At 35.9% G+C, this 27235-nt stretch overlaps 2 protein-coding genes across 6 annotated transcripts in view; both read right to left on the bottom strand.

Annotated features, from left to right (window-relative positions):
* Window positions 1–2979, bottom strand: part of gnai2a (guanine nucleotide binding protein (G protein), alpha inhibiting activity polypeptide 2a) — a 60998-nt gene extending 58019 nt beyond the window's left edge. For both annotated transcript variants that reach the window (XM_039673597.2, XM_039673596.2), the window contains exon 1: window positions 2168–2979. In XM_039673597.2, the coding sequence (XP_039529531.1) occupies window positions 2168–2285 (118 nt within the window). In that variant the 5' untranslated portion in view covers window positions 2286–2979. The remainder of the gene's footprint in view (window positions 1–2167) is intronic.
* Window positions 2980–4669: 1690 nt separating this feature from the next.
* Window positions 4670–27235, bottom strand: part of slc38a3a (solute carrier family 38 member 3a) — a 51995-nt gene continuing 29429 nt past the window's right edge. For all 4 annotated transcript variants that reach the window (XM_089124827.1, XM_089124828.1, XM_039673631.2 and 1 more), the window contains 12 exons: window positions 25661–25734; window positions 24941–25033; window positions 24217–24298; window positions 19479–19561; window positions 19189–19247; window positions 16828–16992; window positions 15125–15204; window positions 14467–14567; window positions 10412–10536; window positions 10119–10263; window positions 9496–9599; window positions 4670–7877 (listed from right to left, as the gene is read on the bottom strand). In XM_089124827.1, the coding sequence (XP_088980953.1) occupies window positions 7773–7877; window positions 9496–9599; window positions 10119–10263; window positions 10412–10536; window positions 14467–14567; window positions 15125–15204; window positions 16828–16992; window positions 19189–19247; window positions 19479–19561; window positions 24217–24298; window positions 24941–25033; window positions 25661–25734 (1216 nt within the window). In that variant the 3' untranslated portion in view covers window positions 4670–7772. The remainder of the gene's footprint in view (window positions 7878–9495; window positions 9600–10118; window positions 10264–10411; window positions 10537–14466; window positions 14568–15124; window positions 15205–16827; window positions 16993–19188; window positions 19248–19478; window positions 19562–24216; window positions 24299–24940; window positions 25034–25660; window positions 25735–27235) is intronic.

Here is a 27235-nt window from a genome sequence, read left to right on the forward strand (position 1 = left end):
TTAAAATTAGGGTCCAAATTAGCCGACTCAGATTAAAAGTTGAATTGGAAAAACTCAGCGAGAATGATAACATTATACATTTTATCTATGAGATTCTCCATAGCACATTTGTGGAATATTTCTCACAATAGATACAAAACAAAATTAAGAAACAGAATGAAAATGAGTTTCAGGTTTTTTGTGACCGGCATGGAAAATGGCTCATCTTGTATGATGCTGTAAGTGTTTACATATGAAAGGAATAACAAAATAATTCAATTTTTTTTCCGATGGGATAAAAATACACTAAAATGATTCAGACAATTGGCAAGCTTAATGCCCGTAAGAAATATTCGTATTTCGTAGGGCTGTCAATTGATTAATCACGATTAATCGCATTCAAAATAAAAGTTTGTGTTTACATAATATATGTGGGTGCACTGTGTATAATTATTTTGTGTATATATATATATATATAAAAAAACACACACATCCATGTATATTTTAGAAAAATATATTATTTATATATAAAATATTTATATATATATATATATATATATATATATATATATATATAATATACATCTATATACAGTATACTGTATACATGAAAATATTTCTTAAATATATACAAGCATGTGTGTGTATTTATATATATATATATAACATAATTATACACAGTGCACCCACATATATTATGTAAACACAAACTTTTATTTTGGATGCGATTAATCGCGATTAATCATTGGACAGCCCTAGTTTCGTACTTTTTAAATTCACCCTCGACTAAAGAGTTCCTTTTGGACACTGCTTGAAATCCAACTTGCTGGTGTTTGAGGGACAAACACCATCATGAAAGATAACTAACAGGTTTTGTTTGACATTAGATTTGTGAGAGAGAAGAAAGCCAAATCCAAAACCTGCTCTTCACAACGTTGTCTCCCTCGCATATATTTTTAAAGTCAACACAGTGGTGTGCCAAAGCAATTTTCTGAGTTCATAAAGTAAAATTCAAAAGGCTTTAGAATGCACAATAAAAAGCTCCACACCAAGTATTTCATTTCCCAGCAAGAGTCCTTAGCAAACACGCAAAGCAGTACAATACACAACCCCTGCCAAAAATGTACTTTCAACACTTTCTTTGGTTCAGGGTGCATGTTCCAGGCTTCTGTTTGGGCTTGAGGCCTTCCAAAAACATCCCCCCACAGAATTCCTCCATTTCTGTCAAAACACAGTTCGGACCAGGCCAAAGTGCATGCTGAGTGTGAGTGTGTGTGGCCATGCTGCACCACAAGGGATGTTGAGAGTGATCACAGGCACTGTCAAAACATTCCCTCAACCTCTCCCCTCAGTCACACTGAAATAACCAGTTTCCAAATCTTTGACGTACTTCTGTTTTTCTGTGATTGGGAAAGTTTTACACATACACTACCAGTCAAAAAAATGTAGAAACACTACAGTGAATTTGTTTCTCAGGGTCTTTTATAACTTATTGATCTAAATTGAATCCTTACAATGGGTCAGATATAGAAACGTGTCATTTAAAGGGTTAGTTCACCCAAAAATAAAAAGTATACCGTAATTTACTCACTCTCTATCCTAGCCTAAGTGTATATGACTTTCTTTTTCAGTCAAACACAGTTTTGATGCCTTTTACTGGTAAATAACTACAGAAAGAGTAGATGTGTGTATAAACTTTTATCTCGTGGAGTAATTGTTTGAGGAAATAATAACAATTTGTTGAGTGCCAAAAACGCCCGTCATCATTTCTTCATGATGTTCATCACACGGTTCCTTGGGAACAAGTAAGTTTAACTTAGCTCAATCAATTCTGTATGCCTCAGGTCATAATTTGGGTATAAAATACAATATTAACTTAAATACAAGATTTATAAAAGCATGTAACATTTAAATAGCTAAACACGTGAACGCTTGCGCTATCGTAGTTGACATTTTCTTCAAATCCGTTGAGTTTCTTGGAGGCCACACCTGAGGAGGAAACTTGACACACATACATTGCCTAGAAACCTGCCCTCAAACTCAAAAGTATGTTAGCATATATCTCCCTTTCCGTCTTAAAAGAAGTTTTTGAATCCCAATGACACTTACTAATGTGACAAAGTGCTTAAAAATTTGATGTGTATTACATCAACGAGTCGCTGGCCGTTATCTGTAATTCGTCACTCACCCAACAGGAGCAGCTTTACTTCTTTGGCTGCTTTCTCGCCGTCCTCGCGCAGATTCCTGTCAATCATTTTGGATCGCTCGGCCGCGGCTTTATCTTCCTGGCTCACGGTACAGCCCATGGTTCCGAATGCGCGCTTCAGGGCTACAGATTTATGAGTATAGATTTATGAGAAAAAAAATAAAAGGTATTACCCTTTTAAAGCGGCTGTGTTTTTAAAATAGTCTTCCGTGACTAACTTCCTCTTCTGGCTTTGAAAAAAAAATAACTGCCAGGGAAAGGAAATGTCCTCAAGACACTATTAGATCCAAAACTGATGTTTTTATGCGCCCGAATAATCTTTCAAAAGACGTCTGGGTGGGGGGGGGTTGGGAGAAAGATATAATTTATATATTTTACTGAGATCAGAACACCTGGAAATTGTTGACGTTTAAGGCTCCCAGGAGAAAGCAAGTAGCCAGACGCTGGAGTTTTACATCACGCGAAAAGGGAGGGGGAAAAAAACTTAAATCCACATATCCAAAAAAAAAAAGTTAGCAAAAAAAGTTGAGATCAACCCCTTGTGCTCATGTATATAAAACGAAGCCAATCGATGAGACAACTCGGCGAAACTGAATGAATCAGAAAATGCAAAAATCCCGGTGTTTTCCTTGGTTAGTCCTTTCTGTGATCGGCGATGGTTTTGAATAATATGCGCCGTTAGGCAGCTAACGTTGAACGGTCTCTGATTTCTTTCAGTGTTTTCAAAGCCGCCACACCCCAGCCCAGTCTGCTGAGAAGTTGCTCTCTGCCACACAGCAGAAGACAGTTTAGAACTGTTGGGTTTCTCTCTCGCGCATTGCCAGCCAGCCCCTCGCGGATACGCCCACCGCGGGTGCTCATGGGAAATGAAGTTTTCCCTAGTACACACAAAAAACTCTCAGATTTCATCAAAAAGATCTTCATTTGTGTCCAGAAGATGGACAAAAGTCTGACAGGTTTGGAATGACATGAGGATGAGTATGACCGAATTTAAATTTTTGGATGAACTATCCTTTTAATTGTGAACTAACACATTGAATTAAGATTTAAGAAGTATAAAGACTGAGATAGCATTTTTTGTTAAATGTACTACAATAATAATAACAAAACAGCTTTTAAAAATATGTTTTACAGAGTAGCGAGCCTGCAGCTTTACAGAAAATGTGTACAGTCAAATTAACTTTTAAAAAAAACAATATTGAATTCATGTTTAATTCAGTGGTGTGGATTTTAAACTATAGAGTAAGAAATATATTAAACTTTCTTTTTAAATGTGGTATTTATTTAAAGCATGAACTGATCAAGTTTATGCAAAGTTAGGAAAATAGCATCTGCCAAAATGCGTAAATGTAAATAATGTAAATACATTTTGATTCAGGGAATAAATGAACTGATAAACTATTTGCTAAGTTGTTTGGATAAAATATCTGCCAAATGTGCAAATTTTAAATAAATAACCCAAATTTATATTTACGAGTACCTATTTATTAAATGTTTCTTTTGACAAAATTGCCTGTGTGGTGGGTACATTGGCTTTCTCTTGTTTGCTGTTCAATGACAAATGGCATTCTTTAGATTAGAGCCTCTGTGAGAAATCACTTTTGTTGAGACGTATGTCAATATTGACGCACTGATTGCTGTGTGTGTTCTGTATGAGTTGTGTTTAGGCAGGAGATGAAACCTTGTTCAAAGTAAATGCTCTCAATGATTTTTCCATATGGAGTGTTTCCATCGTTTGGCTAAAGCAAACAGTATCACGACAGAGAGATAGTTAGCAGGCTCTGTGTTTCATACCGCCCCCATGTGTCTGAAATTATATAAATTCACACTATATTGTACATTAGACACCAGTCCAGCCTTTCCTATGTCATTTCCGTATATTGTTTAATTAAACCGTTAATATCATTTATGGATTGATTATTTAATTGTCGAGTTTTAAAGCTGAAACCGCTCGCTTCTCCTCCAAGCTAATGCTAGCTTCTCCTAGCTTCTCTTACTGCTAGACATATAATAAACAAAACAGTTAAAAGTACAATAGCATCATTTCCTTGTGGGATAAGTACCAAAATAAATCATCTTGGTGTCTTTACGGATTCAGGTTGCACATTTAGGTAAACAGCTTTTGGAAACAACTTATTTTTTTTTAACCAAATGTTTAACACATGCGAACGTTTTCAGGAAACTGCAGCTTCAAGGCAAGATTCTGTTTTGACATCAACAGAGGACAATCAGCGAGAAGGAAAGGTAAAGGAGTGTTGTGGTTGAAGAAACAAATCTGCAGGTTTGATCTCAGGAACTTGAGATGTCATATCTGCTTTCAGAGAAATGTGACTCAACCTGCAATTAGTGTATGTAGGTTGATTTAGATATAGATCTTCCAAACGAAAGCGCATTTATTTATTGAACACGTTCAATGAGCCACAGAGACATCATATCAACATTCGCATCACATGAATATGAGAAACACACCTGTGAAGACTGAACCAAGAAAGTATGAATATTATTTATTCTTTTTTTATTTTAACATTGTTTACAGTACATTAAACGCCAGCAATGTACTCAATACTGAGAATAAAGAAAATAAAGACTGGCTTTTTAAAAAGCATTTTTAAAAATTATTACGTTTTAATCATCGACTAAACATCATCTGACTATTTACAATATATAAACTATAGATGTGCTTATAATATAAAGGGTTTACATTTATGTACATTATTTATAAATGCTGCCATGTAAGTAATGAATTCATATAAACTGTTACAAACAGATGACACTTTCATTACATCACAAGGGAAACATCACGCTGACTGGACACAAGTACACAACTGCTATAAAGACAATTAAATGCTTCCCCCTTCTGCTACTTTGTGTGAATCATTTCAGATTTGGAGATCGTGCTTAAAAAGTGCTGCCATCAGCTCGGAAGCTACAAAAGCGGGGCGTTGGAAAGTCAGGGGATGGAAGCACAGCATTATGGGGGATCTTGTTGGTCAGGGTAGTTTCTCCTGCACCGCTGTTAATGTTACAGTTGCAGCAATCACAGATTGTACTTCTAAAGGGAAAAGTATGTATGTATGATTCATCATCGATGCTAACAATGTCTAGTTTGTGCTATATGATTAAGTTAATAAGAGCTAACAGGCTAGCTACCTTCATCATAAAATCAGTCATCAGAGAGAAGTCAAATACTCAGCATCACCATAAAGTCAATATTACACTATGAAATTTCACTCCAAATTCTAGATATATATATTTGTGTGTGATTTTGGAGTGAAATGATACTTTGTTTAGCATTTTGAGTCATTAGATAAGGACAGATAGTGGCAATTCTTTAACAACTGGCACATTTAGTTCTCAGGCTTGTAAACACACATGAACCTACACTGCTAAAACAATGGGACACTTTTGTGCTTGAGAAACCACATTGGTGTGTGAGGCATTACACCACTACAGACAACATGTCACCATCACCAAACACACACAATTAAACGCTTCTTTACCAAACTATTAATTAACCATGATCTCAATGGGTTATTTCACTGATGCACTTCAGAAATCATACAAATATTTAATCAGTAAATCATTTCTCTTTGCATATCCAAAACAGCACAAAGAGGGAAATTAACTAAAGAAGCATCCAACCATGATAAACATGATTTTTTTTTTTTTTTTTTTTAACAGTACAGGTTGTAATTTGGAATATATTACTGTCAGACAGGCCCTTGATGCAGCACCAGAGACGTTTAAAACACTGAAAGAAGATATCGAGATATGTAATTATGCTGATACTGGTTCACAGATATGATGATTTATTTATACGTGTGGCTGGCCTATCCATTAAACATGAATTAAACAGACAAAATGAACTAAAAAGTACCACAATTTAACATTTAGACAGTTCATTACAGTACATTCACTGACTGAAATATTCTTTCTCCATAAGCATTAAGAGGAGCGAACGCACACATTCACACACAATAAAACACCACAGTGTTACCACTTAGATCATTATGGGCCAGTAAGTGCTTGATTTATAGTGTTTTAGGATGACGAGTTTCAATTACAAAGATTAAAATATTCATGATGTACCATGTTAAACATCCACACATCACTTGTTTTCTTTTTTCTTCAAACAATTTACAGTTAGTTGTACATATGCTTTGTTCATATATCTGCCTACAAAATATATTATTCATCTATGATTATGTCAAACTGTCACGATGTCATGATTAAGTTAACTGGGTCACTAGGTCAAGAGATTGAGCGGAAGTTGTGCTTCAAATGAAAGTGCTACAGTTTAAGGTTTCAATAATCGCCAACCGATCTCCGAAATCATCCGACTGGTTCGGTTAATAGCATAACTAGAAGCAAAACTTTAATACGATCAGCTTTCCACTGAGCAACATTTACCACATGTACGCCATTTGCCCTGGAACTAAAACGTTCATGCACACCAATGCACAATATTTGTTTCTCCAATCAAGGAGAAGACCCTGTGAATATTTTTTTTTCTTTTTTGGTTTCCTCTGCATATAAATCCAGAGTCTTTCAAAATCAGTTAAGTAGGACTCGTGGGACTATTACATACTGACTATATTAACTGTGCTTTCCAATCTGTGCTTTCCCATTGCAATCAGCAGTATTCATTAAAATTTTCAAAACGTTCCTTTCACCATAATTTTTTTTTAGATCTGAATCTTTTAAAGATGGCATTTAAGCTGAAAAGTTAAAAATTGTAAAAGGGATGTGATAGATATCCTTGAGAGGACCAGATGAATTGGAATACTCTTCTATTTTCTATATCAAATATATGTATGCTTATATACCTGCTAATAAATTTATCTCTAAATATTGTAGAAAGGATAAACATTATAAATCCATATAAAAATGTGACATGTACATCTGTTCTATACGTACAATTTGCATACATTTGAAATCGTGTAATAGACTGCAGCCAAATCAAGTCTGGATTCTGGACGAGGTCGTGTGTTGCCTCTGAACAGCCTTCAGTGTCAGATATCTCACAGCTTTCGCACAGAGTATTGCTATATCTAATATGAGATATGATCAAATAAACACTTTAATAACCACCAATCCTCCCATCAGAACTGAGCACTTACAGTACTGTGATTAATCTCTTGTGAATGTGGCCGAGGGGTAAAGGTGAAAGGTCATGATATTGAGGGATGGATGGGAGGTTGGACCAGCTGATTAGTCTGTTTGGTTAGAATGCAAAATCCCTTTTGTAGCAAACCCTGCATACTGCATGTGCTGTAACTATAGCACATACTGACTATTAAGGGCTTTTGAGTTTCTAGTTCTGGTCATCCACACATATCAAGCTTTAAAATTAATATTTACATGCCCCTTCATGACTTAAAATGGAATTAATGCCGGCCTGAGATGGGTCAACACCCCATTTACAGCACATGCAGGTCACAAGGCCAAATAATGCATTGATTGAATGCAACTAAAGCTAGGAATCTGTGTGACTGATCCCTGACTGATCTAGTGAGAGATTCTGCATCCTCCCCAACTACTGACCCGAAAATCACATGAAAAAGCATAAACCATTAGAGGATGTGGTCTAATGACCACTGTTTCCTTTGCTGCTCCCTGACGTCCAATCAATGATGATGAAGCTCAGGCTCATTATCATAAATAAGACTCCTAAAATGGCGAAGCAAGCAGCCTATAAAAAAAAAGAAGAGAGGCAAGATTATTACCACTGCGATGTAATCGAAATATGCAATCGAAATATTCTGAAGTAATGTCTCGGTCAAAATAAATATTTTTTAGCATACAAACCAAAGCAAATTTTTAGAACATTAAAGGAGAACTCCGGCACAAAATGAACCTTTGGTCTAATAAAACATCGGTACCTAGTCAACCGTTCTCTGAGATTTGTTTTCATGATAATCGAATGTAAAGAGTTTTATCGCATAACACTAGTATATGGGGGCATATAATAAGTAAAAAGATATTGCTACTAGTAAATACCACTAACAAGTCTCAAAATAGCCCCACACTAACAAAGTAACAAGTCGAAGTCACAAGTCGAACCTCGAATGTGTGCCAAGTGAGCTGAACTGTATGAAGGCGTTTGTGGTTCGACTTGAGACTGTTTTCCAAAGATGGCTCCTGCCTGTATACACGAAGTGAGCTGTCTTTATAAAGTATCTTCTTATTAAACGGTCTGTACACTTACAACGTTCTCAATGCTTTGTTTTGCATGTATGGACCCGCATTATGTTACTGTGTTAGTGGGGGGCTATTTTGAGCCTTGTTAGTGGTATTAACTAGCGATTTCTTTTTACTTATTATATGCCCCCATATACTAGCGTATACTGTATGCTAAACAGTTTTAGAGATTAAATTCTTTACATTCGATTATCATGAAAACAAATCTCAGAGAACGGTTGACTAGGTACCAATGTTTTATTATACCAAAGGTTCATTTTGCGCTGGAGTTCTCCTTTAAGATTTTCTTTTGTATTGTGCCACTTTCATGTTTATGATTTTAAAAACATTGTACACACTGCGGCTAAATTCAGTAGTGGTTCACCTTTTAGGGCTTAATCCTGTTCTGTACAGACACAGTTCAATTATTTCTGGGAGTGACAATTGCATTCTACAACCGAATTTACTGAAAACCGCATTTACAAAAATTCGACGCAGTCTTTACGGAAGCGAACTGAACAAAGTTGTAAATTATGTATTTAAAAGTTTATCAGAAATGTTTCTCTCTTCTTCATGTGCAGAGAAAGAAATCACAGGGACGAGCATTAACTCATTTGTGTTTCCATAAATAAAACATTTTTCATACTTTCACCGAAAATTTCAACGCAATTTTAAATAAAACAAAAAAACATAAATGAGAATTGAGGGGGGAAATGTTCTTGATTGTCATGAAAAACAATCTCACAATGCAAAAAATAAAAAATAAAATTATATTTAATTATTATATTAATTAATTATATTTATTTAAATATATATACACATTCAGTTTTCAGTTTTTCTTCGGATCAAAGGGGTTAAATATAATCTGGACATTTCTTAGAATTTCTCCGGGAACCGATTCCTGCAGTTTGCCGTAACTTGAGGTGGACTAGTTTACTAGTTTTCAATAGTTTGGGTCACACCAAAGATTTACCCAAGGGATTTACAAAGCACTTCGTATGATTAGTTTTCAGAGAATCTCAATCTAAAAGAGGTTTTAAAGCATCTACATTCCTGCAAGAGGCAAGAAACCAGATCCCACTATGGATGAATGGGGGGAAACCGAATACAGTATGTCTAGAAGTACTTACAAGGATTTTCGGCGGTGAGCGCATGGGTTCATCTTCCTCGGGAACAATGCGGATGTAAAACACAGCAGGAAATATAAAGATGAGGCACGGCGCGGATGTGGCACCTGTGGAACAAATAAACACATGTGAACACTTACTTACTAAATGTAAACCTAAACCTTCACTAACATGATTCATCATCCCTAAGGAATAAGTCATGACTGTGTCAGAAAATCTTTAGTTAAAGCAGTACATAAGTCTTAATCATTTAGGGACAATTACTGTACAGAACAATAGTGTCCATTCTTCTCTGAGGTAGGTAAAACTCACAAGAAGTGGAGAAACAATTGGTGTTATCGAGTTAAGTGTGAGATCAGGAGAAACTATCATGTACTGTAATAAAGGCAAAGCATAATGGGACTTTGTTGGTAATTATATACACATTCCAAAGGCGATTAATAATGCTGGTGGGGATTTATGCACGACTGGCACGGTGCGTACAGTATTATAGTCTGAAACTTGAATGCATGTGCTGATAAAAGCGAATGTGAGGTCTTTGAGGTTGCCATGGAACGGTACGCTGCTCTCATGCTCTTTTCAAAAGAACGAAAGAATCCAACATCACTCGAGAGCACCAAACCTACCGATGATCCCGAAGATGCCCAGGATGTTTGGGGCGAAGATGACCAGTAAGTTGATGAGGGTGAGGAGGCAGACAGCTATGGCAATGTGACGTGGCCACCAGAAAGTTTTATTTGGAAAGAACATCTGCTGAATTGCTCTCCTTACCTGAGAAAAGACATTAAAATAACAAAGCATTGAAATCAGATACTGAAATATTGCCTGTCATCCAATCCGGACTCCACAACAAAGTTGTAACTGGATAAGATGAAGTCTAGTTGTAAAGTTTATGCGTGTGTAATTGTGTAATACTCACAGGAAACAGCACGATGGGTACAGTGAGTGTGACGGCAGTCAGCACAGCTAGACGAACGCACAGGATGAGCGTGTCATACGGGTCAATTCGGCTGTAGGTGTGCAACAGCTCGGCTTCCACTTTATCTACACAAAATACAATCATTTGTGTTTAAAATATATATATATATATATATATATATAAAGTAGGGCTGTGCAAAAATTAATTGCGATTAATCGCATCCAAAATAAAAGTCTGTGTTTACATAATATATTTGTGTGTGCTGTATATAATTATTTTGTATATATAAATACCTATACATGCATGTATATATTTAAGAATTATTTGTGCTTAAATTCTGTATATATATATATATATAAATACATAATCTATATTATATAAATATAAATATTTTATTAATGAATAACACATTTTCTTCAATATATACATGCATGTGTGTGTACTCATACATACAAAATAATTATATACAGCACACACAAATATATTATGTAAACACAGACTTTTATTTTGGATGCGATGAATCGCAATTAATTTTTGCACAGCCCTAATAAAAAGGTTTATTCAACAATAATCACAATGATGTTGCATTCCTCACTGCCTTAGATCAGTAGTTCTCAAACTTTTTCAGGTGGCAGACCATTTCAACAGTAAAACAAATATTGTGAAGCACCTACTGTAAAAACTAAAAGACTTTTAATAAATATTGAGATTTAATAGACTGCTACTTTTAGGTATTGAACCTAAATGAGCCGAATATTTTGCTAGCTAAGAAGTTGGATCGAATTGAATGAAAAACAGAAACATTTAATCGCAAATGAATGTTAACTCATTATTATTTGTTGATAAATTAGTTGATTAGTTCAATCTAGGGACTTTTTGTCTTCTAAAATTATTTTCGATATTTTCAGTAATGTTCGAAAGTTTGTAGTCAGGCAGCTTTTTATTATTTTTGAAAGAAAGGATTACTTAATTTATATAATAATACTCATATAATATTCAGCAAGGATACATTAAATTGGTCAAAAGACTTTAAAAAAAAAATTGTTAAATAAATGCTGTTCAACAAAGAATACTGAAAAAAAATGTATCACGGTGCACAACTTTTTTTTCAACATTGAAATGTTTCTCGAGCAGCGATCATGTGACACTGAAGACTGGGGCAATGATGTTGAAAATTCAGCTTTGCCATCACAGGAATACATTACATTATTAAATCATTTAAAATTGTAATATAGTGCACAATTTTACTGTATTTTTTTTATTTAAAAAAAAAAAAAAAAAAAAAAAAAAAAAAAAGCAGCCTTGGTGAGTATCAGACTTTTTTCAAAAAATGTTTAAAAATCATTCCAACCGTGAAATGTAATGGTTTATGTCCATTTTTAATCAATTCTCAGACCTAATGTCCCATTGCATTCCTCTTTTCCAGCTCACATTGGTAATGGTTTTCATTAATGCACAATGGCCACTAGATGGAGTGCTAACACTTTACCAACATGATCATGCATCGAACACAGATTTGTTGAATCAGATGATTAGATGTGTGACAACACATGCACATGCTGATACTTCAGCTGAGCAGGTCTCAATCTTCTGCACTTCAAAACCTCTGGAACATGAGGGTGGATATGTTGAAAAAAATACACTCTTCCTCTTTACCACTGCAGTCACACTGATCTCACTCAGACTCTGACATCTCAACTTGAATGACCACTCAGCACATCCATCTTGACAGCTCTCACCGCCTCTTTCTCCTTAACAAAACCTCCTCCACTCTCTCCATCTCGTCTGAGTCACACTGTTGTCTCCTGATGTGTAGGGTAGGGAGTTGTCCCGGGTGACCAAATGACCTTCATTAATTGTGGCAACTACCCATCCCTGCTGCTTCATGCTCTGTAACATATGACAATTTTGACTTGCTCTTCACCCCCTTCATTCTGTATTAGCCATCCTAGCACATCCAACTCTGAATGTTATCTGCAATCCAGTCAACAGAGGCTTCTGTTATCTAACTTTTGGAGACTTGGAAACAGTTAGGCTTAATGCCTCTTTATCTCCATTTCTATTGGTATTCTTAGAGGAAGTTCACAAAGGGCATGTTTTTACATCCATCTGCAGCATTTTTTCCTTTTTTGGTTTGTGTACACATGCCTCTGACTAATTTGAAACATTTTAAGATATTCCGTCTGGTTTAAAATAGACCAATGCATTATTTTCCTTTCATATCAGCAACATCTAAATCTAAAGGGCCTTCACACCAAGAATGATAACCATATTAGCGTCCACACCAACGAACCATATCGTTCTGTTTATTATAAGTGCGCACTGACATTTTCGTCTGCCGCTTTAAATGCTTGAGCTCTTTAAAAGCAGGATAGATTCTGATTGGCTGTCAATGTTTTTATCGTTCAAATCGTTAAAATGTATGTAATTGTTATAGTTGTGGTGTGTACTCAGCTATTCTTTTATATTTAGAATGATTTTTAGAACTATATAATTACCAAAACTCTGTTTAACATGTTCTCACTGATGCTATAGTTTAAGCCTTAGCAATGGCCTCGCAGCTAAATCAAGGCATATACAGTTATCACTCCTCCAACACACATTTACCTTTGCTCTATGAAAGTTCATGAGTGAAATGGGAATTTCAGTCATTTCATTGGGAATTAGTGCAATGAAGAATTGCCTAATGCAATAAGAAGCCTGATGACCTTTCGATGGCAAAGAAATTTCCTAATCAACCAAAAACAAGCCTCTTGGTTTGGGAGTGACCTGTGTTGGCCGAGATTTGTAAATTTGCAAAAAGCAAAGCTGAAGATCTACAATAGAAGAGGTGCTCCATTGTATTGTTATTATTTCCATATCACTCAATGTATTTTGTTACATCTAGTCAAGCTTTGACATTCTGATGTATGCAAGCTTGTTTCCGCCACTGAATAAAAACATTTTAAAAAATAATCATTGCGACTTTTTATCTCACAAATGCGAGATATGAAGTCAGAATTGTAAAAAATAAAGTCACAATTGCGAGAAATAAAGTTGCAATTGCAAGAAAAGTCGCAATTATGAGAAATAGTCGCAATTGCGAGATATAGTCACAATTCTGATAGTCACATTTGCGAGATATAAAGTTGCAATTCTGAGAAATAAAGTTGCAATTGCGAGATATGAAGTCGCAATTATGAGAAATAAAGTCGCAATTGTGAGAAATAGTTGCAATTGAGTGAAAAAAAGACAGAATTAAGACTTTTACCTCACAATTCTGATTTTATAACATATAATTGCGAGTTTATATATCGAAATTCTGACATCTTTTCTCAGAATTGTGAGATATAAACTCACAATTGCGAGTTATCAGGCCACTTTTAAGGGAAAAAAAGTTTTCCCCTCAGAATAGTTTATATCTCACAATTCTGACTTTACAAAACACAATTACGACTTTATATCATGCATTTCTGACTTTATATACCGCAATTTCGACTTAATATCATGCATTTCTGACTTTATAACACGCAATTGCTACTTTACATCAATCAATTCTGACTTTATATCTTGCAATTCTGACTTTATAACACGCAACTTCGACTTTATATCACGCAATTCTGACTTTATATCTCACAATTCTGACTTTATAACACGCAATTCTGACTTTATATCTCACAATTCTGACTTTATAACACGCAACTTCGACTTTATATCACGCAATTTTGACTATATCTCACAATTCTGACTTTATAACACGCAATTGCGACTTTATATCACGCAATTCTGACTCTATATCTCGCAATTCTGAGAAATAAAGTCAGAATTGCGAGATATAAACTCGCCATTGTGAGAGAAAAAAAATCAGAATTGTGAGATAAAAAGTCGCAATTACCTTTTTTATTTTTCATTCTGTGGCGGAAACAAGCTTCTATATTGATTAGCCTCAGTGAATGTGACCAAACTTAATATGTCCCCAATTGTCACTTCTTGTTGTCATTGTGGTACACATTTTCACTCTTTAGTACTCAGTTTCTACTATCTTGAGTAAAGGGAATGACAGTAATAGGCCTCACCGATGAAGGTCAAATACCCAAACAGGGCAGCCAGGAGGTACATGATGTACATGACCGCAATGGAGATGTTGGAGACGTGTTGCATCTTTGTCTTTGTGGGGCTGAAATCAGAAAAATATAAGGATGTGACAAATAACACAGATGGACTAAGCACATTCCAACTCAAAATATCAGTATACAGTCAACACACACTTAAACAATCTCTAAAGAGGTCGTAACACATAAATATTCATACTAATGGTCTATTTCTACTGATGTCTATTTATAAAATAATGTTGATCAAGCACATAGTTTTATGTACTTGAAGGAATACTATGGCATAATGTTGATTACCATAAGAAAATAATTTCTAGTAAAGTCAGTATTTTAATGTTTACAGATTGCCCCTTTTCACCAAGTGCCTCACTGTAATCCAGATGTTTGCTTTTTTATAGGAAAATGATGAAAAATAGTATGCCACTAGTGTTGTTGCTTGGGCTTAACTTGTTTTGAACCTAATATTCCTGTAATGTTTGTTTAAATATGATAATTCCAGACTGGAACACCACAGCTCTCCGAACAGCGAAGCAGATGGGTAGTGGTGCACAGCGCAATAACCTCCATATGCACACCGTGACTCATCTCTGATTCCAGAACTATGAAAGATCTTGCCACCTACTTGCGCAGCTCCGTGTAAATTGGCAGCACCTCGGGGTGGCACACGAACGCAAATGCCAGGATGGGAACCGTGTAGGCCGTCTAAAGAAAAAAATAAAAGACACAGACCGGACCACGTCACGTCACCATGGATACAACAGCAGCAACCATAAAACCCAAAGTCCACACTTTAAAGCCCATTAAACACCGTAGCGCATTTCAGAGAGCTAATTGTAGCTGCGATTAAGTCAGACTTGGACAGAGCTCAGGTCTGGACTCAATAAAAATGCTAGTCCTGTGCACATCGAGAAAGACTGAACTTAACACTCCTGACTACAGACTTTTACAAGCATCACTCTGTTGTGGGAAAACTGCACACGGCGATGTGCATGTGCGGAAAATGCATTGATGCTAGAGACATGAGGCCACATGCTGGAATAAATATGGGTACCGTCTTACAAAGTCTGTACTGAGCTAAGACTACATTGACAGAATTTTTATGTTGGTGAATGTTTATAATTTTTCTTTCCTGCAATTAGAGGGCAAAAGAGAGGTAGTAAAATGCCAGTTCTTTCCCATTTCTTCCCAATTTAACAAACCACTCAGCAATAATCTTTAAAACCACACTCCGTCAAAGGTTCCAAAATTCTTGTGCTTTAGAAATGTGAATATATTATCATAACATAAGCTGAAAATCCAGACTGATGCGCAAATAAGCCCACATATATGCGAGTCGTGCAACGGATTATTGGGAACTGCAGAATGTGTAATTTGATTCCTCTTAAGTCTTATGTCACATGACTCAGCATTAGAGCCCAACCGATAAAGGATTTTGAAGACTGATACGGATACAAATATTTTTGGGTTTTAAAATCCGATATTCCGATATATCGGCCCGATATTTTATTTTTTTCAGAAACGCGCAACAAAACATTAACAGATTTCCCTACCATAGTTATTTGTAGTTATTTATGAGTTTTAACTAAAATAGTATGATAAAGTATTTTAAAAATAAACTTGTTTCTTTTATTGTCACAACAGAACAGAGGAACATTAAAATATATTAAAGTTCTGATAAATAAAATAATAATTAGTCTCTACATTGCCTTATAAGCTACCTTATAATTACAATGTCAGCTTGCTTATCCCTTTACCTGCACTTTTTAAATTCTTTCCATCAAACCATTTTCAATCATCAGTTACGTTTGATACGTTTTCTCTATGTCTAAATGTTCACTCCTCGCAAGTCTAACTTACATTTTACAATGCAGGGACTGTAACTAGAGATATGCTAGTTATAAATACAGTAATCATTACTTTATTTAGGCAGAAAAAGTTCATTGTGGTTTCCAAGCTCATTAATGTTAACGTTAGCGGTCTTCCACTGATGAGAGTGGCATTAGCTAGCTTTGTGGTTAGCTAGTCTATGATGAGCCATAATTTAGCAATAGATGACATCATACTGCAAATTGTAAAACATACATTTTCAATATAACAGGCCAAGGAGAGATGATTGAAGCGTGTTTCGTCCGTTTTTATTATTTTCTTAAAATATTCATTTATCGGCCATTATAACTGCCGATACCGATAGTTTGAAAAATCCCTAATATCGGCCGATAATATCAGCCGGCCGATAATATCGGTCTGGCTCTACTCAGCATGATTTGAATGAATGTCACAGCATGATTTCAGTACATTCGTATTCTAATATACGCAATGACATACCTGTGAGTTCATGTTAAAGAGGTGAGGGGTGCAGCTAGGGTCACCCTCAGGGGTTATCTCCACTCCTCTCTGGTCAGACGCGATACTTGTGTTAAAGCCCACCAACGTCCTGTTATGGGAAAAGTCCTCAAAAGGACATTTCACCTGGAACTTCTTATAGATCACCTGGAGGCAGGGAAGAGATTCAGTAATTAAACAAGTCTCGCATAGGTTGTGCTAATCTCACAATGAGTTTTTGAGGGTTCATATCTTTTCATGATTTTTCCCTTAGGGTCCACTTATCATCAGTCAAAAGTTTTCTTGACCATTCCAATCCCGCTTTCATGTAAAAGGGCTTTAAATATTATGTTTAATATGTCCCTTTTCAGGTGGTGGTTCAACTGTCTTTTTGTGGCACTTGTGCTCAACTTAAAGTTTTTTTTCCCTCCCCAAGTATGAGCTCCATATTGACTAATACTATACTATAGAAGCCAAAACCGCCCAATGCATCAAATATTATAAGCATTTTTTTTTTTATTTTGTCTAAAGGCTTAAATAAACTGCCCCATTAAAAAAAATTTAAAAAATAGACATATGTAAGTAAGTAAGAAACTAAGTAAGTAAACTTTATTGATAAAGCACTTTTCACAGACATGAAGGGTCACAAAGTGCTTCACAGTAAAAAACAAATAATAATACAAATAAAAACCACAACACACATTACATCAACACCATATAGCTAGTTAAAATATGTCAGGCTTCACAGAGTTAAAACGTAAATGGCTGATGTATTTGTTTTTTTTCCAATGAGAAAAATCCAAGGATTAATCTGCTTAGTTTCAAAATATGGTGTTTTGAGTTCTGAAAATTACATTTACAAGTCACAAATTCATAAATTAAATTATTATTGTTCTATTTCATTTTAGCTTGCGGTTTCGCATGGTTTCTCATGATATGACCCCTTTAATCCTGAAAGGTACACTGCTTTATACTGTAATGTTATTAATCTGAGGCACATGACTAGCCGGACAAGAACGAGAGAATACTGGGGTGGCTCTGGCGCAATAATATCATTTGGTGCTTGTTCCGATCACAGCAGGTGTGATGAATTAAGTGAAGAAGAGAGAGGCAATGTTATCGTATTCAGATAGGACCATGGTGTAAAGACTAGACATGGATCCAGTGTGAAGATGTGGCACAGCCAATGCCACACGCTCACACTAGCATGAGGACAGAGAGAGTGAGAGCCGTGTGCACAGATTAAAGCTCCCCTCCGAAACTAGGTCAGTGAGGTGCACTGAACACAACCCCACTCTAAAAATACTAAACACTCTCACACATCACACACTCATTCTGCTGGTGGAAAAGATGAGCAGATCCTAAAAACCCCAGCTTACTATGAGATTTAAAAACTGCTAATTGGAACTGCGTCAAGATTAAATATAATTTTTCATGCTTCCAGCACATTATTCAGGAAGAAAGGTCAAAATAGCAGAGTACTGCTTCATGATGGGAATACTAAGCAGCACATGGCATCTGAATGAATCAGATTTAAAGGGATAGTTCACCCAAAAATGAAAATTACAGCCATCATTTACTTGCATATGTTGTCAATAGTAAATACTGAGTAACTTAGATTTAAGACACAATATTGCCAGATAATGTCTTTTTCTGATCTGCCAATGAAAACAGTTCCAAACAAAGCTTAATAGAATTAAACATAGTGTGTCTCTGAGCAACACATAGTGGTGGAGTTTCAAATGAATCAGTGTATTGAACGAAGAGATTCAAATGGATGGAATGAATTGTTTGATGACTCACTCAAAACATCTAAAACACAGACAGAGAGTCGGTCTGGAGCGAACAAAAAAAGCTGACTTAGTTATCCACGTTATTTTTCAACACTGAAACAAGCTGTTTTCTGGGAATGTGGAAGACTTACGAATTATTAGCCGCTAAAGGGAATTAAAAATAATGTCAAAGTACAGTAAAATTGAAAACCGTTTGTGCTACAAACCAGTGTGTTTATTATGAAGGTAGTAAGATTGCAAGCGTAAATAAAATGTGCATGTGCAAGAGAAGATTTGTCAATCGCCTTTCAAGTGTGTTCGTTATACGCAAGTGTAATTCATATATTGTGAAACTGCAGCTAGTACGCTAAGCAAAATAAGTATGATCTGTATTCTTCTGACTTCCATTTCCTTTTACGACCATTTACAAATACGGCCAAAAGCACTGAGAATTTTTTTAAATAATGATTAAAAAAAGTCCAAACCACTAGTCAATGGTTTATGTGTAGAACAAAATTAAGGGGGTAAGAGGGTAAGCAAAAAAAAAAAAACAATTTTCATTTTTTTTTTTTTTAAAGGTCAGCAAACATACCGAAATAAGGAAGAAGACCATACAACTTAGAGAGAAACCGCTGGTGTAGCCCAGGTACCCTGAAACACACAGTGTGATGGAGGAGAGCCAGTGATAGTATACAGCAATTAACCACCACACTTACATGAGCAGTCTGACCAGATCACATCTAACCTTTAATTAAGATTCAATACTTTTCAATTCAATAAAACGTGAATATAAGCATTTTACATTATGTGGTTGTGCAGAAAGGAAGTTAGAAAGGGGTGTGTGCAATCAGACATTAGAATTAGAAATTTGAGAACACTTACCGAGCTGCTTCATTAAAGCTAGCGGCAAGATGACACTGCATGATACAATGACGACCAGGTAGTTTCCGTTTACAAACCACTCCCTGCCAAACAAATCAAAGAAGAAACACAAAAAAAAGAATAATAAAATGGATCACAGTTAACTTTCTTCCGAACATAACTTCTTGTGAATTTCCTTAAAAATAATAAAAATATGGTCCGACAATACGGACTGTCATTTTACAATCTCATTGACGATGGAATGTTACAGCAATAAATATAAAGATTCATACCATTTTTAGATTTTTTTTTTTTCACTGTTAGAAGTTGTGACAGTCAGCAGCTTTTCATTTCCATCTTTATCTTTTTCTTACATAAATCAAAATTATATTTTATTTGATATATATATATATATATTTAAGTTTATGTCAGATAAAAATGAGGGTCGGATATCATTCTTACCAGTGTTGTAAACTAAACTTAAAAACTGTTTTCGTTAATTGAAATAAAGTTTTAAAAAAAAAAAAAAACTTAAAGTTCAAACTGAACCAAACTGAAATGAATAAAAAAAATTACGCTAAATAAAAAATATTGGGAAAAACAACAAAAACTAATAAAAATGACAAATGAACCTGACAAAATGAATCAAAACTTTAACAAATATTAAAATGAAAACTAAAAAATATATATACAAAATAAAATAAAACATTTATAAATACTAATTCTATACACACAGCGGGCGGAGATTGCGCTACACCCACAGAAACAGGAACACAAAAACTTATCAACGCTACCCAGCAACTTTAAGTAATAAAGTAGCTGAATCGCTATTGTATTTCTCCACAAGCCGTAACAGATGAAAATAACCGCCAGTTTTACCCTTCCGGTTAAATAATGTGCTGAATACATCAACAACAGCTTTAAGTTGTCAATGCTCGAGTGGAAAATGACCATGGTATAAATGGGATAATCCATGGATAGCTAAGCATTAAACGATTTTAATGCACGACGTGGAGGCAAAGAAAAGCCAAAAGTTTAATCTAATGTACTTTTTTAATTAAAGGACACCAGAATACAGGAAATGGCATCTACTCCAGTAAAAAATCAAATTTTTTGCTGCATCCATTTTTGAAATCATATTGCTATCGCTGCTGTTTAATAAACACAACCAATGCTGTGTGATACAACGATTTTACTACGTTTAAAAGTTTTTTTTCAGGCCAAACACCACCAATTAATTATAATAAAATCATTGTATGGCTTCGAGTGGCCATTCATAATGAATATTGACCCATTTAACATTCCCCTTGTGCATTTGCAAATGGAGCAGCAGTTCTCTTGTTAACCTAATGCATTACATTTCCATGCTATTACAGTAAAAGAGCGCTTACTACAGTGTGTTCGTTAAATGGCTTAAGGTAAAAAGCATAAATCACATTACTGAACAACACCAGGACTGGGAGGTGGTGTTTATTTTTGGGGTGTGATCAATGCCCTCTCTAAATGTGTTGCGATGTGTGACTGAGTGTCTATTTGGATCCGGAAACTTGTGCTCCGACTATCACAGGCCAATTTAGAGGGGAAATCCTCTCCCTATCTAACTCATCCCTAAAGCTGCTAATCTTGTTATTCTGCCCTTTATTAAGACCAAAATCATGGCATCTCTCAAAGAAGCTTTGAACGACAAAGACTGAGAGACTTCTCATGGACGGCCTGTGCCCTGGCCAGAAATTCAGCTAGATTTAAGACAATAGAGCGACTCTATAAAAGCCAAGGATGTTCAATGAACTGTGAATTTTATTAAGTGGAGACGTTGCGGTCTCAGTGAGGTGAATGGTGGTACATTAAGAGCTGAGAGCTGGTCAACAGCGCTAAAACAAACTTATCCCGAGAGGTCGAGCTACATTGGAGGTAATGGTGCTTGACCCTTGTACGGATTGGCTCAGGATCCGTGTGTGTGATGTTTCACATGAACAGTAGTGTGAGTCAGCAATTTAAAGGCATGCCAACACTCGTCTGAATAAACTGTGAGTTACTTGCCCTCAACCGTTTTCTCCTCACCCACCCACCCCTCCATGTCTAGTCTGGATGAGGACATGTCTGGGTGTTGAATGAATGGGGCACATTAAAAAGCATGTTTTTAACCAACTTTGTTACCAGAGTGACTCAAAATACAGTGTACAAATTGTGGTCTTTCCAAATAGCAAGACAGGAAAAGAAGTAAATAACCACTTTCACAAATGCAACAGATGTCCATATTGTATCTGCACTGCTGTCATTCACATATCAGAACCAAAAAGACATGTGTTGCAATCTCTTACTTGAATATCTAACCATTCCAGCATCATGTCGACTCATTTGCTTGGATGAAATACTAATTTATTTCAGCATTTAATTTGATTATAATTTTTTTTTTTCATTCAAAATTTTAGGGTGAGCAATTTTTTTTTAGCAAGGATGCATTAAATGGATCTAAAGTGACAGCAAAAATATTGTAAAAAGTGATCAGTTGACTTAACTTAATTTAAAAGTAAAACCATGCATGTGGAGTTGTCAGGTTCACGTAACTTCATTTTTTTCAATTTAAGGCAACAAGTTTCCTCACTTTTTTTAAGTTAAGTCAACTGATCACTTTTTACAGTGTTACAAAAGATTTCTATTCTTTCCATTCATCAAAAAAAAAAACAGACTTTTGTTTATCAAGCTTATTAATAATATGAAATGTTTCTTGAGCGTCAAATCAGCATGTTGGGAATCATTTCTGAAGGAGCATGTGACAGTTCACGCAGCATAGGTGAGCATAACAGACTTCTTTAAAAAAAAAAATAATAAATAAAATAAAAACGTTTTTTGACCAAGTTTGTCTTGCTGGGCTAATGAGTGACACCAAGATACACATAAGTAAAAGTTAAATGAAATATGTATGCAATGATTAAAGCTCCTTTCATAAAACTTTCCTGCTAGTTTTAATTAACAAAAACTGTCACGCACGTAGATTCATGTGCACTACCTGCTAAAACTGAAATGAACAGTCACTGTTTACAGCATTGTGATCCTCCTCGCTCGCCTGGAGAGGTGAGGAATTCAAATGAGGCATCCAAAGGTCGTTTCTGGTGTCCTCCAGAGTGTGTGCACAAGCCTTCTGTCAGGCCGAACTCCAGTCATCGCATCTGCAGCCAGCTTGCGTCACACGGACCGTCACACACTCATTCACACACATTTCCTTGGCTGGGCGAGTGAGTATTAGTCAGGAAAGATCGGACCTTCACATGCATACATGCATACAAACCTCTTCTCACCAAATCTAGTCCATCTATCACAGTTCTCCTCTTACGCTCTCACACACAATTATACCAAATGACTCAAAAATCCTAAGGGACCTATTGATCAGACAGAAGCTGCGCAGCTCACACAAATTCACAAATTGGCAGTAATCACTACGAGGGGCAAAACTCATTACGATGTGGTTGCTACTGTAGTGTTAACGGCCTCAAAGGCTGGTTTTGACAAAAAGGACAAGAAATGCCATTGAAAGAGGGGCTTTTACAGACTCGACTAATCAAACAACACCTTTTCCTTTTGGCCTTTAGTGTAGACCTTCCCACACACTGGTTTCTTTCATTCTTTCTCTTACTATCTTATCGTGGAACAAATTTTTAAAAAAGCATGACGTTTTTTGCTGTCGCGTCTAGTCTATATCAATAAGCACTGTTTCTGAACTCCCTAAAACGCCTTGATTGTAGTATTGTGTTTTCTTCTGGGAACGTACGTCACAATTTTCCTGATTCAAGACATTAGTAAAAAGGGGGGGGGGGGGGCAAGGCCTGTTTGATTTGCATTTGTAGTTTGTTGACACTTGCTGTTAAGGTAAGGGACATGACATTTCCGAAACATGCTTGAAGCAGTTGACCAATTATACACAGTCGGAGCAAATTGCCCTTTCCGAAAAGAGGGGCTTCATAGAGACGGGAACTAAACAGAGCATTACTTACAGATAAGGAAGGGAGGAGCTGCAACATTTGTAGGGGATTTTTCAAAATATGGGAAAAATACAAATGTTTTTTTGAACATTCAAGCATGAAACCCTATTCTAGTAGACCGTAACACAATATCAACACTGTAAAAGGCATAATATGGCCTCTTAAAAATTAAGAATCCAAAATCAGGTTCTCAGAGAACCTTTCTAGGTTCCCCAAGGTGGTTCCTTAAGGAAAAAAAAAAGGTTATTTTATAGTGAAAAGTTCTTAAAATAACCTTTTTTTCTTATTTTGAAGAATATTTATAGTAATAATCTAAAGAATTATAAAGTGGAAAGGGTCATTGATGTTAAAAGGTCTTTATTGAACCCTTGATGCCAAGTGTATGGGATAAATAAAATGTATATGAAATAAAGAAAAGTCTTATCTCTTGTCTTGAAAACTGACTTTTAAAGACAAACAGTTTGAGATATTGTTGAGACTGTAAGACCTTTTTTGAATAGTTGGATAAGTTACTGGGTCTTTTTCTTAAGAGAAACATTTGAAGCAGGAGACTGCTTTTGGTTTCCCTTTTGTCTACAATTAGAGGAATTAAACAGATCTCATGTTTTATTTGACTTTCTAGCGAGTGCGTCTGTGTGCTGATACCCTAACATGCTTGAAACGGGTCACGTGGTAATCTGATGTGGCCAATAAACAGTGGAAAAAAACAAGGTGTTTTTGTGTTGCTTTCGGAGAACTAAAAAACAACTTTAAATACACACACACAGATGTGTACTCACCCTGATGTACTGTCCACTTTGAGAAAAGCCTGGATAACCAGTGGAAACTCGTACTTCACTATGTATAAGTAGCTGGACATGGCTATGAGAGGAGAGAAAGAGAGATGATGGATGTGAGATTCATTCACAAACACACACATACAGTAAACACCCTAATCCAGGACGTATATGTACTCCAGAGGATTATGGTTATTATCCTGGAAGCAAATGTCACAGTAAAGAAGAGAATCACTTCTATATTTAGTTACTATAAACATGCACCAAACAGCAACCAGCTTAGGGTCTTTTTCCACTATACTGTAGTAGATCAAATCACAGTTAAAATGACAAAGCTCTCTAAAAACTATTGACGGGAATGCACAGCTTTTTTAAAAAGAAAAATACATTAAAAAAAGAAGAAATGATAATGTTTTACAATAGGCAGGATTTTATGAAAAAAATTATGCTGAAAATAATCTGTGTGCCCTAGGAGATGGACCATAATAATGATATATAGTTGGAATAGGGTACAGCTTTCGAAAATGAGGACAACATGGAGGAAAGGTTACAATGAGATTGAAGGAATAAAAAAAATAACAGAGTGATGACCTGGAATGTAAATGGGAAATGAATGACAATGCTATCCATCTACATCCAGTCACTCTCTCTGCAGAACTGTGCTGTGCCCTTGACAGGGTCACATAGCAATACATTGCGTCTCCCGAGACTTTGGACAGCGTCTCACCTCCAATGTTCTGCAGGGTGATTGCAATGCCGGCAGCCATCTTGCCTGGTGTGCCGAATGCTCGGAAGCCCAGTTGTTCATAAGCTCTAATGCCTGACAACAAAGCAAAAATATTTTTTTTTGCTATTAATATACAACAAAATAGTAAAAAAACACTAATCTCCCACCAAAAAAACAACAACAACAACAATTCCACAAATAATAACAACAGTAATGTAGTCCAGGTAATATAGTTCTGATTTATTATGTAATTTAAATTGATTCATTATAAAATGTTTTATTTTATTGGATTTCCAATTCATCATCCTTGGAAAAAACCTTACACTATCATCAAGCAATGTGTTTTTCATGGTATATGTAAGGTTTGTCAGTTTTAAAGGTAACCATGTGGTTGACATGGGTTTGGGGCATCAATGTAACCATGGGCATATAGCTGATATAGCACTGACAATGACAGCCACAATTGATCAAGCACAGCAGACGCTCGGCTATTTTTAGCCTAATGCACACCAGAAATATTCTTGCCAATTAAAATCTCTCACTGAGGAATGAGGCAGATGGTCACTGAGCCAACAGAGAAACCAATGTCACATCAGTTAATGCCTCTATCTAAACCGGCTCTTCATTTGAGAACTCAAGAACGGTTTCCTTTCCATTTAACAATCTTAACTACAGAAGAGAGTTTAAACTGGTCTCAGTTCAGCGTAATGAAATACTCACCCACAATGCCTGAAGATTTTAGCAGCAGGTGAATGGAGTATGAAGACAGGCCAGCAACAGCAGTGAGAAGAATTCTGAAAGACAGAAAAGATTAAATAAATGCTATTGGAACCAAATGTCACTTCCATGCCCCATTGTGACAATGTGATATACTTAAACGGCCTATGGTTCAAAAACATTCTGCGTCCGACTGAAAGGTAGTAGGATCAAACCATACATGTGGTAATCCAACATCCAATCACAAATAATTTATACACAAAATATTAAATATATCTGTGACAATAGAGAGCCTAAATCCCTCCCCTTCCGGTCGACCACCATGGGGCCTTATTTCAGAAAAATATTGAATGGTAGTCAATGGCGAGAGACAACAAATATTTTGATCTCATTTGAATTGTGCCGTGAATTACACATATGATGTTTGTCAATTTAAATTATACATTTTAAAGTAAAGAAAGTCGCAGTTTGATGTAAAACCGTTGAGGTATAAGACTGTGAAAATACGTAATTACAAAGACTACAAACCCCAAAGGCGCACATTTTCTCTCAATAAATGAAGCTAACTTTACTGAGGCTATTGTCAGTCATTGTTTCTACTGTATAGTCTAATGTTATAATCGTAACATTACGCCGTAATACCAGAGTGTTTTGTACCAGACTGAACACACACGAGCAGCGGATCTCACTCGTTTCGCTTCCCGGGAGATGTAGTTCATAGAGCGATTTTCACATAAAACTAAATGTTACTCTTTGACTTTTGCGACGTTTTTGACTTCCAGAATTATCTTTTAAATTGACAATCATATGTGTAATTGAGGGCACAGTTCAGACGGAATAAACAGATAAGTTGTCTCTCGCCATTGAGTACCAGTCATATTTTTCTCCGAAATAAGGTCCCATGAGCCAGAAGCGGAGGGGCGGGACTTAGGCTCTCTAATAGATTAGATTCAGATTTTTCCATTTTTTCATTGTATATCTAAATCATTTATACATATGTCAGATTTATGATTATTATTATATAAAATATAGAACATTAAATAGTTACAGGATTAATGCTAAGAGTTGAAAAGAGGTTCTAGCCTCAGTAAGGTGGAAAAATACTAGACAGTGTAATCACAGGCAAGATTGCACATACAGTAAATGCAACGGCACCCTCCAGCTGTCAACATCTGGACAAACATCTCAAGCTGTGAAACCGAAACACGCTCTACTGACTCTTTTTCTTGCATAAAAATGCCCCGTTTAGTCCCTTTTCCTAGTTCCAGAATGTCTTGGCATCTTTACGGACCAGGCCTAACCACTCTCTGCCAAGCACTCGGTTTCAACTCTGCACTTTCTCACGTTTTCCCTTGTCCTTCTTTTTTCCAAATGACGTGGCTGAACTGCAGAAGTCAACGAGTGCAGGTCTGCTGAAAACGCTGTTGCCTTGACTCACACGAGCTCTGAAACAGATATTCAGCTCTGAATAACATTCCAGTCATATATAAGTAGAACAATTGGTTTATCTAATCACTCACGTTTAATAACAAAATACGCAGGAGTTGGCAGCATTACGAGTTTAAAAAGCTTTTAAAG

This window comes from Pimephales promelas, chromosome 21, assembly GCF_988280905.1.
Source record: "Pimephales promelas chromosome 21, fPimPro1.hap1.1, whole genome shotgun sequence".
Taxonomy (NCBI): Eukaryota; Metazoa; Chordata; class Actinopteri; order Cypriniformes; family Leuciscidae; genus Pimephales; species Pimephales promelas.